Raw genomic sequence first — 16,952 nt, 5'->3', positions numbered from 1 at the left:
CACATTGGATGGGTCTGGGGTCTGGGGCTGAGGGATTTCACTGGTGGCTGGCAGGCCCTGTTGCTCACAGGCTCCCCAGCAGGTGTAAAGCTGAAAAGGGGGTGGTGGCAGCTAATTTGCACCTGTTCTGTGTGGACTCTGATCAGGTGTGAATGAGACAGCTGCCCAAGTACACCACTCATGACAGCCTGGGAAACAGCAGAAGTTCCTGCTCCCGCCACGCACTCATCATCAGGAGCAGGCAGCTGCTCTGTGGCCATACCCATCGCACAGATGGAGAGGGCATCTGTGCTGGGGCAGAAGAGTGGGCAGGGTGCTGTGGGCCAGAGAAGGCCCCCACTCTACCACTCTACCACTCTACCAGGCAAGTCAGAGGGCTGGGTGGGGTGGGGCAGCTCCACAGCAGCCCTAAAGTTCTGCCTGTGTCTTGGGGATGTGGCCCCCTCCCTGTGGGATGCGGCCTGGGGACAGCAAGGCCAGGCTGTTGCCCCTCTTCCTTGTTCTTTGTGTGTGAATTGCTGGCTGTCCTCATGAAAGGGCATGATAGAAGGTGGCAGGGAGCAGAGGACGCCTGTAGGTCTGACGTGCTGGCATCAGAGGGGTGGCTGTGGGGGAGTAGAAATGTGGGTTAGGAGTTTTGGCTCCCATACCATACTCCCCTTGGGTCTCAGTGTCCCTGGCTGTGAAAGAAGGCAAAAGAATGCTTCCTTCCCTGCCAGGCTCACGGTGCTGGTGGGAAGTAGTGGGGGTGGGAAGGATAGGAACAGATCAGCCATGTTTGGGTAGGTGGAAGCTCAGAGCTTGGGTCCTGTGGCTCCCACCCTGATCATACTCAGGCCATAGCTGAATTTGAATCTGTCACCCATGGGCAGTTTGAAAGCGGGGAGGAATGGGAGAGGGGCCAGGTCCCTGCATCATGTCTGCTTTGAGCATCAAGAGTTCCTCCCAAAGCTGCTAATTGGCCTAGGGGCTGGATGGTGATGGGTCAAGGGGCAGTGGCCAGGCCCAAGGTGGGCCCAGCCGTGTCCTGGCTAATGGAAGAGGCTCTGTAAATAGTTGCTGGATGAATAAATGAATGAATAAACTAAATACCTGATCTCCAGACCAGTCAAACTCTTTAGACATGGTACTGAAGGAAAGCTCAAGGAGGCCCTAAGCTTTTGCTTGGGGGCCAAGGCACTATCCCAGGAGGGGAAGAATAGAACAGGAAGCTGCTGGGCTGTGGGCAAAAGGGGAGCATGGGGCTTCTCCCCTACCCCTAGCATAAGATTCGGGGAGACAGGCTCTGGGAGGCTCTGGTCCCCACTGCAGCACAGAGACGGTACATCAGGAGCAGCGGTGTGGCTGAGCCCCTGCCCCCACCTCCAAGGCAGAGAGGGAAGAAGAAGAGGCTTGAGCATCTTCATCCTTGTCATCCCTGCCAAAGGGCTTGTCTTCACAAACTCCTTTTGCTATTTTTGAAAGGCCTGGTTGCTTTTTCCATTCTTGACATCTCTGCTCCACACCCTCAGGTCAGCCAGAGGGGGCTAAGGGCAAGGAGTGGGGCATGCTCAAAGCTTGACCCTTTCCCACCCCACCCACCACCCCAGAGGGCCCCAGCCCTGGTACCTCCAGAGCCATGTGGTTGCAGCCGATGTAGCGGGGGATGAAGCTGCTCTTCCGAACGACTGTTGCGTACAATTGGGTCTTGGCAGTTGCTTCATCGGCTTTCCCAGACTCGGTGGGCTGGAGACAGGGTTGGGGCAGAAGACACAGAGGAAGGAGAGTGTCTAAGGGGCAGATCCTGGCCATAAATCCAGCCCTCTGCAGACAATCACTTGGCATTGCTCCGCTGGGGCTCCGAGCTGATAATTAAAGCTCATGGTCCCTGTGAGCCCTTCCAAGGAGATCAATATAATAAATCTTCCCTTTTCCATTTGAATATTTCATCACCCTTACAAGGACCACTGCCTGTCTGCTTTCCAGTAAAGATGTGATAACAAGGCCTGGGTTGTAAGTGAACAGACAGCCAGGGGGCCTGGGTGATGCCCCAGAATTACAGCTCAAGTGCTGAGTCTCCCAGGGTGAGTAGCGCATCTCTCTTTTACTTCCCTGCATGGCCCATCCTGAAGCCCTGGGATTGGGGTTCCTCATGGGGCCTAAGGGAAGGTAAAGCCCCCTGGTGCCACGATTGAAGAATTGCTTAGAAGAAAGTTCAGTGCTAGCCCGGAGGAGGGATAGGGGAGGGGAACTGACCAAACTGAGTACATACTGTGTGCCAGGAACCTTGCCTATCATTGCATGGGATCCTCAAAACGACTGTGCCAGCTTTGCCAGTGAGGATGCAGGCCTGGGGGTTAAGTGGCTTCCATGGGTATCCAGCTAAGAGGCAACAAACTTGGGCTAGGACCCCCAACAGTCTGGCTCCACATTGTTCTTTACTCTCAACCACTATCAGGGTCTGGAATGCACAGTGGGGAGGGGAATGTGATGCTTCTGCTCATCTCTGGCTCACTACCTGGCACATAGTAGGTGCTTCATAAGTCCTTGAGCAATGAGAGAGTGAATTCTACCCCTTACCTCTCAGCAGTAGGAGGGAGGACAGGCAGGGGTCTGGCCTGGGAGGCCCAACCTTGGAGTGAGGAGCCTCAGGCCCCTCAGTCAATGGCTTGGACCCAGTTGCTCATTCCAGGGGTGCATCCTAGGGAATGCTTTATTCCGTGTACCCCCCAACTCTCCTGGGCCTTCTGGCCAAGGCAGCATGTGGAGGCAGCTCAGAAGGAACTGGCTTGGGAGACAGCATGACCTGGGTTCACCCTCAACTCTGCCGCTCACTTGCTCTGTGACCCAGGAGGAGGAGATATTTCTCCCCAGGTCCCAGTCTCATGTCTGCAAAATGTAATTTACCTTGAGGATCTGAGAGGGGGTGTGAAATGTCTAGCACAGGGCCTGGAAGCAGCAGGTAGTCTGTAAATATTGTGTTTCTTTGATTTTTAGATCCACTCTTTTAATATTTATGTAATCAAAATCTATCTTTAATTGGTATATCCACTTAATGTGGCAGTTGTTCTATAATAATCAGCTGTTTTACAGAGATGAATTTGGAGAATTCCAAATTCTTGTAGACATCATTCCTGTGTATGTACCAGGAGCTATGTTTCCTGAGCCCCACATGGTCCTAGACTTGTCATGCTGTGGGTGGGTGTGGGATGCTCAGGGCTGCTCCGAGGGAATAGCTGGGGACATTCAAGGTGGTTCCCACCTGCTTTCCCCATGCTTCCCCAGGCCTCTGACTCACCTTCACCAGCTCAAAGTGGTAGGGGTGGAAGACACGCAGGTACTTGATGGGGATTTTGTAGGACAACAACTCCTGTTTCTTTCTGTTGTCCACCACCTTGAGGATCACATCTGGAAAGAGAAAAAATGAGCACAGGTTCATTTTTAAACGGATCCCTTTCTCTCCCACTAAGGAGAGACAGTGAGAGGTGAGAGACATTGCTGAGAGTAGGGTGCAGGGGCCACACTGAGGAATCAACATCCACACACATGTGTGGATTACCCCCGTGCACACAAACCCACAAGAACAGTCTGAGCCCCTGCACAGGGCAAAGCTCCATGCCAGCAGCTGTTAGGACCCCAACATGCAATTTTCTCCCATGGTCTAGAAACTCCCAGGTCAGAGATAGACACACACAAAACTGAGTCCAGTCCCCTGTGACAACAGACACACATGTGCACACACTGAGATACACAGGCAAGCAGGCATAGCACCTCTTTCCAGGAATAAGACTCCTTCCCTTGGTCACAAACACTTATGCCAGCTCTTGAGGCAGGATGGGGAGAGATTATCTCACACATGTTGCAGGTGAAGAAACTGAATTTCAGTAAGAAAAAGTGATTTGCTCAAGAAATCCTTTAATACAGTTATCAATAAAAGTCTACTACAAGTAAGGGAAAACTAGTCTAAATACTAAGAATAATGCACCACTTAGTAAACACCCTCCAAAGAGACTATATTTTCTCATAAAATGGCATGAATATTGGTATAAACTTTCTTTTTGAGACAGAGTCTCACTTTGTCACCCAGGCTGAAGTGTGGTGGCATGATGTCAGCTCACTACAACCTCTGCCTTCCAGGTCCAAGAGAGTCTCCTGCCTCAGCCTCCCAAGTAGCTGGGATTACAGGCGCCCGCCACCACACCCAGCCAAATTTTGTATTTTCAGTAGAGACAAGGTTTTGCCATGTTGGCCAGGCTGGTCTCAAACTCCTGACTTCAAGTGATCCACGTGCCCCAGTCTCCCAAAGTGCTGGGATTACAGGCATGAGCCACCGCGCCCGGCCGGTATAAACTTTAAGAAGAACACCAATGTCCTATAAATAATCATGACAGTCCTGTTTAGTGAGTGGGACTGTCATGATTATTTAGTGAGTATCTACTATGTGCCAGGCATGGGGATGGGCATGTCTCAGCCATGATTCCAACAAATTCTCACCACAACCCCCCAGGTAGGTATCATCATCTCTGTTCTTAAAATATGAACAATGGAGCTCAGAGAGTTATACAACTTGATCAACATAACACATCTAGAAAGTAGATGATGGGAAGGGTTGAATTTGATGACACTTGAGGCATCTTTCTATTCTGGAAATCTATGATTTGAGGAGGAAGAAGAGACGGGGAGGGAGAGAAGGAGGAGAAAGATACAGGATGGATGGAGAAAGAATGAGAGAGATGGGGTAAGAAAGGATACAAAACAGAGAAGAACAGGAAAGGGAGGATGGGTGGAGGGGTGTGCCTGAGGGAGACACTTGGGGAGACCCTTGCCCCCTGCTTCTCTTGAGACAAGGGGTTTCAGCACCAGGGACAGCAGCTGGCCCTTGAGGGCTCAGCAGGTTCAGTGGGCTCAGCGGCTGGGTCATTTGAAACTGGATGGGTCATTTGAAACTGGATGGGTCATTTGGATGTGGGGGTGGAGAAGGAAGCTGAGGGCTTTACTAAGTATTCTTCTTTCTCTGTCTTCCCCACAGCAACCCTGAGCACTTGCCAAGGTATCTCAAGAGCTTGTCATATGGGATCCATGCTCAAAGGAAAGATGGGGGAGAGGGCACTGAAGGTGTTGAGGTTGGCTTGAAGAAGGGAGATTGAGGCAAGGGATATGAAGTCAGCAGACCTGGGTTCTAGTACCAGAACACTAACTTGCTCTGTGACTGTTAGCAAGTAATTTAACCTCTCTGAGTTCATGTTTCTGCTCTTCAAAATGTCAACACTTTAATAAAAAGCCTTGTCTCTCCCCTTGGGTTGTTGTAAGGAGAAGAGTGTGTTTTCAAGCTGCAACATTCTGTGCAAATGCTCCTCGTGGCTGTCACTATTTTCCTTCTCTTTAGGCATCTGCAGCTCTCCATACACAAACCCTGCTGTAGGCAGACCTGAGGAAACTCAGCTGGGGGATTCCAGTGCTCCCAGCCAAAGCACCACCAGGAGCTGTGCAGACTGAAGCCCCTTATGCCAACTCACCATGGACCAGGAGTCCCCAGATCCATTTGGGATTTGCCAGGGTTGAACGAGAGGTGAGTGCCGTGCATTTTCCCCACCCACTATTCCTGGAGCTCTGTGTGGGCAGCCAGCAGATGAGCTGGAATTGGGGGTAATGGACAGCCACTCCTCCCTGCTCCTGTCTCCATGCTACAAACACGCTTCGTCAGCTTCCTCTCTGGGCATTGTGCCCTTCCGGCCTCCCACCGCTCCCTTTGTGTGGCCAACAAGCTATTTCTGCCACCCGCCTGCTTTGGCCCTGACACAGGGTCTGAAACTCCCCTTTGCTTTTCATTAACACATCCTTGAGCTACCTCCCACCCTTCCCCCGCCTCTTGGCCTGGCCTCCATCTCCCCCACCCCCACTGCAGACATCACCACAGCAACCGGTTCCAACAAGCATCCAGCTACTTCAATCTGCAATGAGGTGCCTGCCAATATTCCCTGCCTGCCCATGATGCCTCCCCACTCTCTTGTCCCTCCTGCAGTTAGTCCTGCCCCTCTCTCTGCTGCACAGATGGGCCCTGGGGTCACTGACCTTATTACATTTTTTCCTCTGTTACCCCAAGTATGTAGAGCCCAGGGCAGGATCCCAGCTCAGGTCCACTCACCACAACCTCTAACTTCCCACCAGCCACATAAATACATGCATGCATACACACAGAGCCACACACACAAACTACACATACTCATGCACTGCAAGATTCATCCAGACACACATACACCACACTGTTGCAGCTAGATACACTCACGCACACACACACATAAGACACACAGACATGCATGCCTACAAGTACAGACACAGCACACACCACATTCACACATGCGCATGAACCAGCATGCAGGCATTCACAAAGACATGCACACACAGGCACGCATGTGCCTCTGCATGAAATCCTAGGTCAATTTTTCCTCCTCTTTTGCATCTTCTTAAAGCATCCCAACAGCTCCACCTATCCCTTTACAGGCAGAAAAGAAAAATTATCTGGCTTGACCTAGAACTAGCTCCTTCCCCTTTTACGGAGGCTCCCCTTCCTGTTTCCTTTCTCCTCTCCCATAGTCTTCAGCTGGCTTTCTGTTCTGTGTGAGGAGAACAAGCAGTTCTGTCTAGGTCCTGGCAAGATTTCAAGGGGAAGAGGCAAAGTCTGTCCTCTCAGGGAGAGACCACCTGCAAGAAGCAAGTCTGAGGTCCTGACTAGATAAGATCAGAGACATCGCCAGGCACCTCTGGTCTGTGCTGACAGTGCCCGATGCGATGCCCCCCTATCCAGGTATCAGTCAATCAGTATTCCCTTGTGTCCAGCCTGAGCTCCCCCAGGAGAATGGAAATCCAACAGACACACAGTGTGAAAGTAAATACAAGTGTGCACATGCATGTGTGTACGTGGGCACCTGGTGGCTCAGGCTGACACCTGGGGAGGACTAAGCAGGAATAGGGATCCATTCTAGGGACATTTCAAATATTTTTTAAAAAATCAAATGGAAGCAGCAAGAACCCTGGAGCTGCAGTAAGAACATGCAATGCTGAGTCCTTGGTCCTCGGTCCTGAGCTTAAGCCAGTTAAATACCCTGAACCTCGATGTTCTCTTAAGCAATGGGAGCAGCATTGCTCTTCCTGGGAGGTGATGACTCCAATGAGCGATGTGTGGGGACGTGCCAGGAAGCTGTAATGTCCTGTTTCAGCGAGAGACGGCGGTAATAACAGCCATGAAAATAATAACAACAGTCATAAAAAAGATAAGCTTGCATTGTCTGGAAAATTCATTTATGTGGAACTCATTTCTCGAGCAGGATGGGGAGATGAGGCGTGACAGTATTATGATTTTTTCTAAGTGCTTTTAACTGAGCCCAAGGAGGTGTTCAGGTGGCTACCAGCTGCGGTGAGAGGGAGCCTGCTTCTGCTCTAAGTCCTTGGCTGTGTTCACACCCTGCCTGCACATGCCAGCCCTGCCCAGCCCCTGCCTTACCTTCTTGCCCTGCATCCTCAGCTTGGATCTCCACGTTCACTGTGTCCCCCCAGATAGGGGCTCTGGTGGGCTCTGAGGTCACAGATGTGACTGCCTTGGAGCTCTGGTTGTTCTTTTCCTCAGATGTGCTTTTCCTGGGGAGATCAGGGGCAGGGTGAGTCAGAGGGAGGGGTTCTGTCTGCTGCTTGTCCCCCTCCCGGGCTCCACTGTCCATAAATCTGAGTGGAAGGTGGACAGGATATGGAGAGCTCTGTCCCAAGCATAGACACTTGTGTCATCCCAGGCCTCTCCCCAGGATCCCCTGCCAGCCCGGGTGACCACACTGTCTCGCTGGCCACTACTGAGGTCTTCACTTAATCACAGGCCTCTCACTTAGAGAGGCTCAGGGCAGGGGTGGGGATGGGGGTAGAGGGTAGATGCCTTGCCCGCCTGACTTCCTAGCCCTTGCCAGGGAGGGCTGTCCAGCAGGAGCCCGTGTGCATGGCCTCCCTCTTCTCTCGGTTCTGTTTGGTGGGAGGAAGCCTCCGGGCATGGTGGCTGTGCGATGCCCCGCCTGGCTGTCCTCTCTTCTTCACCTTATTTCCCTAAACTTCTGGCCTAGATTTCTAGGCTCCGCCTGGTAATCCCAGTTCTAAATGCTTGCAATGAAGCATGCACATGCTGCTGTCTTCTGAGATGCCTGCTGTGTGTAGGGCCTTGGGCTGGGCCCCTGGAGCTGGGCACCTGGAGCTGGGTCCAGGCCTGGGGGCAGGGGGAGGTGGAAAGGGCTTTCCAGCCCTCAAGCACTCAGATTGTTCAGGACCAGGCGGTCTAAGGTGAGAGGTAAGCTTGGGCCCTCTGCATCCCAGTGCGCCCCACAGATATCGGAGATCCAGAGCTGTCAAACGGCTCAGGGAGAGAGTGAATACTTCTTCTGCAGAAGAGGTTACTAGGCCAGGGCCATCCCCAGCCCTGCTCCATTAACTGCAGCAGTCATGGGCTGAGGAATCATCCCAGAGATCCTGTAGCAGGGGGAGCCACACCACACACCTTGCGGAGCGAGGCAAGGCGCACAAATGGTATCCCAGGATGGGAACAAAGATGTCATCCCCATCAGCCCTTGTTTCACCCTCAAGTCCCCCAAAGGGAGTGTAGGGCAGGCCATTTGGCTCAGATCTCACCTGCTCTGTGCATTAGCAATACCAACATGGTTCTTCCCAGCCCAGCATGTTCCTCTCCTCCAAGAAGCCCTCTGGAGCTCCCTGGCCCTCACTGCTCCCTCTGCCCTTTAGACTTAAGTGACGCTGTGACCTGGCTCTTTGCTCCCACTCATCACAGCCCTGCTCCTGTGGGTAATCATGCTTGCAGGAGCCCTGCTTCTGTGGGTAACCATGCTTGCAGGAGCCCTGCTCCTGTGGGTAACCATGCTTGCAGGAGCCCTGCTTCTGTGGGTGACCATGCTTGCAGGAGTTCCATCTCCAAGTTCCAGGGGTCAACTGAGGACTCCTGCTGTGCTTTGACTGAGGCAGTGTGACACAGTGATTGTAAGAAGGACCCTGCAGCCGGGCATTTTGGGTTCTAAATCCCAGCTCTACCCCCTGCCAGCTGTGTGATGTTAGGCAAGGTACAGAACCTGTGGTGCCTTATTTTCTTCATCTATAAAACAGAGATGGTAAAGGTGCCCAGCTTGCAGGGCAGTTGTGGGAAGGAAATGAATGAATATGTGTAGTGCCTGGCACATTGCTAAGTACCAAGAAAGTGTTAATAATTCTTAGTACCTTAAATTATTAAAATATAAATATAATTCCTGTTATTACCCCATAGCACCAGAGAGCTTAGCCTTATTGACTCTCCTGTGACCAGCCCCTTCGTGGTGGGGTGATTTTTCCCCATCATGCCCCCAATTCTGGGTCTACAATTGGGGATGTCTGGCTGCTCTGGCCAAGATGTGGAATCCTGGAAAGAGCACAGGCTCGGGAGTGATTCAGAGCTGGGTTTGGAGCTCGTGTTTATCCTGGCAGGATCATTTTCCCTCTGCACCTAAGTTCCTCCTTTTTCAATAGTACCCCCCTCAGAGAGTGGTTATAAGGACTGGAAAGAAAGCATGTTCAGCTCCCGGCACCCAGAAAGCCCCAGTTCATGTTATTCCCTCATTTGTGATACAAAACAGCCTGGGTGTTTTCGCAAGAGGACCTGCCTGAGGGCAGCATGAAGGGGAAGGAGCACTGAGTACAAGCTGGGGTGAGAAGGGGCATCTCCCAGAGAGCTGGAGTCCTTCTCAGATGAGCGTCCATCCAGACACATCACCCCTGCAGGCTCTGCAGAATGGACTCCTCACACCCGCAAAGGGGTGTGTGGGAGGCTGCCAGGCTAGACAGGGAAAGCAGAAGCCTGGCAGGAATGTGGCACTCAGCTTGCTCCCTCCACCATCGGGTCCCTTTTTCCCTCCGGCTCTGTGACCATGCTTGACCGAGGGGTGCAATCTAAGTACCTCCCATGACGCTCTGTGCCCCGGCTCCCACTCCTGACAGCTGCCCCAGCAAAGTCAGAGACCTCAGGCTGTCAGCAGCCTCCCTGTGCTACCCAGCCACCCGATCTGCTACTTATAGATATATAGTTAGTGCACAATAAGGCCTCACAGCCTCCCTCCTCGGGGACCTGCACAGAAACAGCAGAAAGGCAGAAGCGCCGAGGGTGTGTCAGGAAGAAGTCAGTCCTTCTGCACCCAGATGTCAACCCCAGAGCTGGACACAAAACTGCACCTGCATGGACACATTCCTGGGGAATTCCCAGGGATCTTCATGTGGCTCTTTGCGCACAGAGAAGACACAAATGAAGGTGTGAAGTCACTGGCAGCATAGTGACAGGTTTCAGGTTTGACCCCATGCCAGCCTGTCTTCTACAGTACTCGTATCCTCCCAACCCTCCTGGGAGGGTGACAGGAGGAATTCCCAGGTGCAAGGAGGTGGGGAAAGGCGATGGGGCAAGGCAAGGGAGCAGGTGCTGACTTTCCTCCAGCATAGAAAGAGTTAAGCAACTATTTTCCCCACCTCCCTGCCCCATCTAATATGAAGGTCATCAGGACTAGGTGAATGCAGATAAAGCAACTGGGTGGAAGGGGGAGGCCCCAGGGGAAGGGGGAGGCTTTTAGCAGGTGGAGGGAGGCTGTCAGGGTAATGGCTTTTCCTGGCACAGCTGACTCCTCCGGGCCTTGATGCTATTCTAGAATCTGGAGAGCAAGAAGGGCCTCTGATTCTTCACAGAATAGGAGCAGGGCATGAGCTCACTCCCTGCTCCCAGCCCCATTCTGCACCCCGCAGATGGGCACGTGGCTGAGTTCCAGGTCCCCAGGCTCCCTCGGGGCTCCTAATGCAGTCTTAGAGCCCAGGGGGCCTCGCCAAGGCCCGCCTCCCTAGGCCTCTCCACAGGCTGTCTGCAAGGAGAGACCTCCCTCCCTGTCCCCCCAAAGACTTGCCCTGTTGACTTGGACCCGTTGGCTCCAGGCATCCAGGGCCAGGAGGAGCTAGTGGGTGGTGCCTGCTGTCTTGGGGCCAGATTTAATCCAGTCACAGCATGGGCAGCCATGCCAGGATAGGACTGGAGTTGGGTTTAGAGTGCAGCAGCCCTGAGACCAAGCTGCAGGAAAATGTAAACCCCCCTCAACCTGGCCTACCCTCCAGGCTGCTGGAAGGGTGTGTGTGTCTGACAAACTCCAGTCCGCAGCTAGGCATTCCTGGGGCCCCCACCCCAGCAGGGTGTGAGGGGGCCAGGCCCAAGCGCAGCTGTGAGTGGGAGGGAACAAGGACTTTGCTTTCCTTCTGCAAGGTCATGACTAAGGGAAAATGTGTCATCTGGTTCCCGGGGGCTGCAGCTGTGAGTGGAAGAAGTGAGCATCAGAAAAGCATGGGATTTGATGGACAGAAAGCAAGAGTGCTCATGAGCCGCTTTCCCCCTCACTCCAGGAGACACACACACACATCCACACATACATACATACACATGCACACACACGCACACAAATGCATGCACACACACATACATGCACACATGCACGTGCACAAAGGCTGCCAAGAGAGGTGTGAGTACCATACTGTACCCACTCTTGTTACCCAGTCCTCAAGCTGCCTCTGGGGTCTTCTATTCACACCTGAGCCCACCTCCCCCACCTGCCCTGCCTATCCTCTTGGCCTCTGGCTCCCCTCAAAGCCTCAAAGCATGAACAATAGTCAAGGCCTGGCCTCCTCCTGGGCAGAGCTTTAGAAGCTGGGGCACAGGTGGCCTGGCTTGTTTTGAGTGCCAATCCCAGGACAGCCACCAAGAGGGCAAAGGAAAGGGGAGGGCCCTGACTCAGATCTGCTGTGGCTGCTGGGGTCCTGGCTGGGCAGGCTTGTAAATCCTGAAAGACTAAAGGATGTTCCCAGAAGCCCCTGGCACTGGGGAAGTCAGGCAGCATTGGGAATAACGGATAAGGAGCAGACTTTAAGTGGATGGATGGTGGAATAGGAGGTATTGGGCGCCTTTGACCTGGCCCATCACAACCCATTGCTGGCTCACCTGGGAAACTGAGAGGGAGGTGAGGGAACTGGCAGTCCTGCAGGCCAGCTGTCAAGGTGTCATGGTTGGGTCTCAATCTTTCCTGAGAAGGTAGGGCAATTCCCCTCCACCTGCTTCCTCCATGCCAACTTCTGAGCCAGGGAGGCCTACCTCCCCCATCCTGCAGAAGTCCAAGAGGCTGCCAGACTCCCAGGCCATAGGCTAGGCCTGCCTCTACCCCTGGAAGGCTCTGAAAAACTCAGTGACCTCTTCCCAATCCAGGAGCCCAGTCTTATGCAACAGGAGGTGGGGAGTTGGCTTCTGCAGAGACAGTCATCTGAATGGGGTGGCCAAAGTCTGGGTTCCTGTGTTTCTGACCCTAAACCTGGAGAAGGCAGGACAGACAGATGGAGGATCTTTCCACTTGGAGGAGAGAACGTGAGGCTTGAGAGGGGCTGTCTGGCTGATGCAAGTGCTGGCTTGGGAGCATGGGTTGGGGGAGTCAGGAGAGGGAGGCCGTGGTTCTCCTGAGTCCCTCTCAAGGCCCCTTTTTGCCATGGCCACAATCAGTGTCCTCTGAGGCCAGGCAGGCAGCAGGGAAGAGCCCCGGCCCTCACACCTCTGGCCTTAGCCAAGCTCCCCTGGGATTGCTGGGCAGGGAGTTGTGCCCAGGGACTCCTCAAAGGAGGAGATCTGAGGCAGGGAGTCAGTGCTGAAGCTCCCTTCTCTCCTCACCCCCGCTTCGCCAGACAACAGCCTTGACAAGGCCCCCAGTCCGTGCTGCCACCTCCCCCAGCCCCATGCTGAAGGCAGGGCAGCTGGTCCTTGTGGGTTTTGAGCCCCAGGAGGCTGCCACTTAAGGCATGAACGGGGCTGTTATTCTCAGCAACGCAAGGGACTCTCATCCTGGGTTTCATTTATTAATTGGACTCTAATGAAGCATTACTAATTGCTGATGGTGCTACAACACTGCAGGTGGGCCTCAGTTTACAGAATAACTGACTCTGGAGCAAGGAGGGCACCAACTGGAGGCCAGCAGCTCCCAGTCCATGAGAGCCCGGCTCTTCCCCTGTCCTTGCCTGCAGGGGGTGGGGGCTGCTCTGGGAAAAAGAAAGGGCACCTTCCGAGAAACTCGGAGAGAAGCACTCTAGCAAAGGCAAAGATCTTCCTGTCAAACAAGGATGCTGCTCCTCCACCCCACCACTACTCACAATTCATCCAAAAGTGTGGGTACCCCTCCTTTCCACCCGTGGCGGACAAGGAGAAAACCACAGCCCACAGAGCTTTGTGATGGCCCAAAGTCAGGCTCAAGTGCCGGTGTTCTGGGCATTGTTGCACCTTCTACCCTCTTCTGGGAAGGGGATTTCCTTGTTTTCCAGAGATACTTTTTTGCTCTTTTTGAGGCTGGAGGCGATGCAGGGCCAGGAAGGGCCACTGTCTGCACCATCTGTCAGCCTTTGGAGTGTCATGCTGTGTCCTGTCCTGTGGCATAGCTGGTGAGGGGCCCTGGGAGCCACCTTCTTAGGCCGCAATGGGTGGACCTGTCAGTCAACACCACAGTCCTCTGGGGAGGCAACGACAGTCCCCTTCGAAGGCGTGGGCCTGGATGAAACAACCCAGCAGGACTTGCCACAATGTGGAATCCTCTCAATGTTTCAGTCACTCTGAACAGCCACTCTTCTGAGTACCCCCTTTCTCACATATGCAGCCTTAGGGCAGGAGGAACGTGGGCCAGACATAAAGTCGAACTTCCTGACCTCACAGAAATCACCGAACTCTTCTGATTCCTGTCATTCTGATTCTCATTCCCTGCTTAACTTGTGTGGTGTTCAGTCCATGTTTTGAGGTCTGGGGCCGCTCCCTGGCTCAGACACAGAGCCCAGCCTCCTGAGGGGCTCCGATACCCTAGTGCTGGCGACTGGAGCCTGGTTGGCCGCCTTCCTGGGAGACTGTGGGCAAAGGATGAGTGAGTGAGGACAGCATTATGATTCCTGGCCCCTCCCCACCCTCACAACCGCTACTAGACTGTTCACCCCTCAAGGGCAGGGACCTGTCTTGTCGCTGCTGGAGCTCAGTTCCCACTGCCTGGGCAAAGTGGGGCCAAGCAGGTGTTTGCTGAAAGAAGGAAGAGGGGACAGACCATTGGAAAATCAGGTGGGACAGTGGCAGCCCCTCCTTTCCAGCTCTGCCAGGCCAACTCACTGGCCCAGGCTGCTGAGCCAGTGGCAGCTCCTCAGGACTGTCCTGGAAATAGCTCTTGGCTGGGAGGAGGGTTCAGATCCCAAGTCCTGTCCCAAGAGCGTCTCTCCAAAGTGGGGAAGCAGAACCCAGCTGTGGGGGGGAAGTGGGGGAACTGGGCTCCCTCCGGGCCCAGGGGGCACTGAGCGCCTTGGTCCAGCCTGGCCCCTGGTCTCTCTGTCTCATTCCAGGATGCTGTGGAGGGATTGAGGTCTGGTTTCGTTAGCCACACTGACCATCCTGAGAGTCCCCACCACAGTCCCCGGCTAGTCCCTAGGTCCCACTCCTCCAGCACCACAGGGCACTGCAGGAGCACACAGCTGAGACGTCGACAGGAGAGGGAGGGGCCCATGCCCACCAGCTCCTCTCCTCACTCAGGGCCAGTCGCTCCTCTGTCCCCACCTTTGTATGGGAACAGGGAAGGGGGAGGCCACAGCCTGCCCTCCCAGGGATAAAACCCCAGGGCCTCCTGAGCATTCCCAGGCCAGGCTTGCTGAAGACCAGAGAGACAGCTTTGTGTCCAGGCTCACTGGTCATGGTCTTGAGTCCTGGCTCCTGGCTCACCGCTGCTGACCGTGTGGCACATCGCCTAAGCATCTCTGAGCTCAGCTGCTCCCTGATAACAGCGCTCAGTATCTCACAGGTTTCTGGGTGGACCGTGGGGCCTCAGAGAAGGAGGGAGGATGAGGAGATCAGTGGGGAAGGCTGAGTCTGAGTGGAGACGTATATTGGCAGGTGGGTCTATGGAGCTGGAGCTCAGGAGAGAGGCTGGATCCAGGGATTCTGGGGCTTTCAGGATGGGGGAAAGGGGGATGCCTAGGTGAGGAGGGATCTCCTAAAAAGTGTAGAGGCTGGCCGTGATGGCTCACACCTGTACTTCCAGCATTTTGGGAGGCTGAGGCAGGTGGATCACCTGCAATCAGGAGTTCGAGAGCAGCTTGGCCAACATGGCAAAACCCCGTCTCTACTAAAAATACAAAAATTAGCCGGGCGTGTTGGCACATGCCTATAATCCCAGCTACTCAGGAGGCTGAGGCAGAAGAATTGCTTGAGCCCCAGAGGTGGAGGTTGCAGTGAGCTGAGATCACATCATTGCATTCCAGCCTGGTGACAAGAGCAAAACTCCGTCTCAAAAAAAAAAAAAAAAAAAAAGGGAGGGTAGAGATGCAGAGTAGAGGCCAACGACTGAGCCAGGACTATTGACTTTCACAGGGTACTGGGACAAAATGTATCCCACAGTGAAGTGGCCAGAGACAGGGGAGAAAATCAGGAGAGGGGGTTGTCCTGGAGGCGAGGAAAGAGGGGGCTTCAAGAAAGGAGGATGCCTACTTATACAGGCTTGGAGGATGCACAGCCATTGGGAAGTCTCTCCCTTGGCAGAGGGGGACCAGTCAGCCAAGCTGGAGGCAGCGGTGGCGTCCCAGTTGGGTTGAGGGTTCAGGAGAGGAACAATGAGGGGCCCAGAGATCCTCACTGACCAGAGGTGTTTGGCCTGAAAGTAAAACTTGGCTGATTTTACACAAACATTTGGATTTCTGGTTTCTCTTTAAAAATTGAGAGAGGCATCCGGGCGCGGTGGCTCACACCTGTAATCCCAGCACTTTGGGAGGCTGAGGTGGGCAGATCACGAGGTCAGGAATTCGAGACCAGCCTGACAAACATGGTGAAACCCCACCTCTACTAAAAATACAAAAATTAGCTGGATGTGGTGGCTGCTGTGCGCTTGTAATCCCAGCTACTCAGGAGGCTGAGGCAGGAGAGTCTCTTGAACCTGGGAGGCAGAGGTTGCAGTGAGCTGAGATCGCACCACTGCACTCTAGCCCAGGCGACAGAATGAGTCTCCATCTCAAAAAATAAAAAATAAAAATAAATAAAATTGAGAGAGCCTGGCCGTGGTGGCTCACACCTGTAATCTCAGCACTTTGTGAGGCCAAGGTGGGAGGATCACTTAAGGCTGGGAGTTTGAACCAGCCTGGGCAACATAGTGAGACCCCATCTCTACACATAAAAAATACCTAATATTTAAACATAAATAAAAATGAAGAGGGTTGACAACCCATGCCCTCGTTCTTCCATGTAGAGATCAGTGGGAGGAACAGGGGCTGCTCCTCTGAATGAGCCAGGCGCTCTCTGGTTTGCCACAGTCGCTTCCGCTCTCTATTGCATCACATGCCAGGAACCATAGGATTTGCATAAGTAGCTTGGCCCTGAAGACATTGACTTTGAATTCTGGCTCCCGGCTCCACTGCTGCTGACTGTGTGGCACATCCCTTAAGCATCTTTGAGCTCAGCTCCTCCCTGACAATGGTGTTCAGTATCTCACAGGTTTCTGGATGGATAGGTGGAGGCTCAGAGAAGGAGGGGGGAATGAGGAGATCAACGGGATTCCAGGGCAGCTCCTTCTGCTGGAAACTTAAGTGTGTGCATGGAGGGATGACAGAATCAGGGAGCACAGAGGGGTAGGAGGAGCCTAATCAGTGCCCAGAGCCCCAGCCCCTGCTCAATGGCCTCCCTCACTCCACTACAAGCTAGACCCTGTGGCATGTGACCCTGTGACCCAAGGGGGCCAGGCTAGGGAGAGGGAAGCTGCATAAAGCCTGGAGGGATCACCAAGCCTCCTGGCTGCTCATGATGATCAGGCAGGGAGGAGGAGGCTGTCAGCCGCTCTGCCCATGCTCAGGAGCAAGCAGAGGAGACAGCCCATGCAGGATGCAATGAGGAC

At 53.8% G+C, this 16,952-nt stretch overlaps 1 protein-coding gene across 9 annotated transcripts in view; it reads right to left on the bottom strand.

Moving 5' to 3' along the window:
• Positions 1-16,952, bottom strand: part of CCDC33 (coiled-coil domain containing 33) — a 100,785-nt gene that overhangs the window by 67,264 nt on the left and 16,569 nt on the right. For all 9 annotated transcript variants that reach the window (XR_008514193.2, XM_054532895.2, XM_054532893.2 and 6 more), the window contains 3 exons: positions 7,481-7,614; positions 3,278-3,387; positions 1,609-1,725 (listed from right to left, as the gene is read on the bottom strand). Coding sequence is in view for 8 of the 9 variants with exons in the window: in XM_054532895.2 (XP_054388870.2) it covers positions 1,609-1,725; positions 3,278-3,387; positions 7,481-7,614 (361 nt within the window). In the remaining variant the exon portion in view is untranslated. The remainder of the gene's footprint in view (positions 1-1,608; positions 1,726-3,277; positions 3,388-7,480; positions 7,615-16,952) is intronic.

This window comes from Pongo abelii, chromosome 16 (assembly GCF_028885655.2).
Source record: "Pongo abelii isolate AG06213 chromosome 16, NHGRI_mPonAbe1-v2.0_pri, whole genome shotgun sequence".
Classification (NCBI taxonomy): Eukaryota; Metazoa; Chordata; class Mammalia; order Primates; family Hominidae; genus Pongo; species Pongo abelii.
The sequence above is the reverse complement of the archived record's forward strand: the minus strand, read 5'-3'. Positions and strand labels throughout refer to the sequence as shown.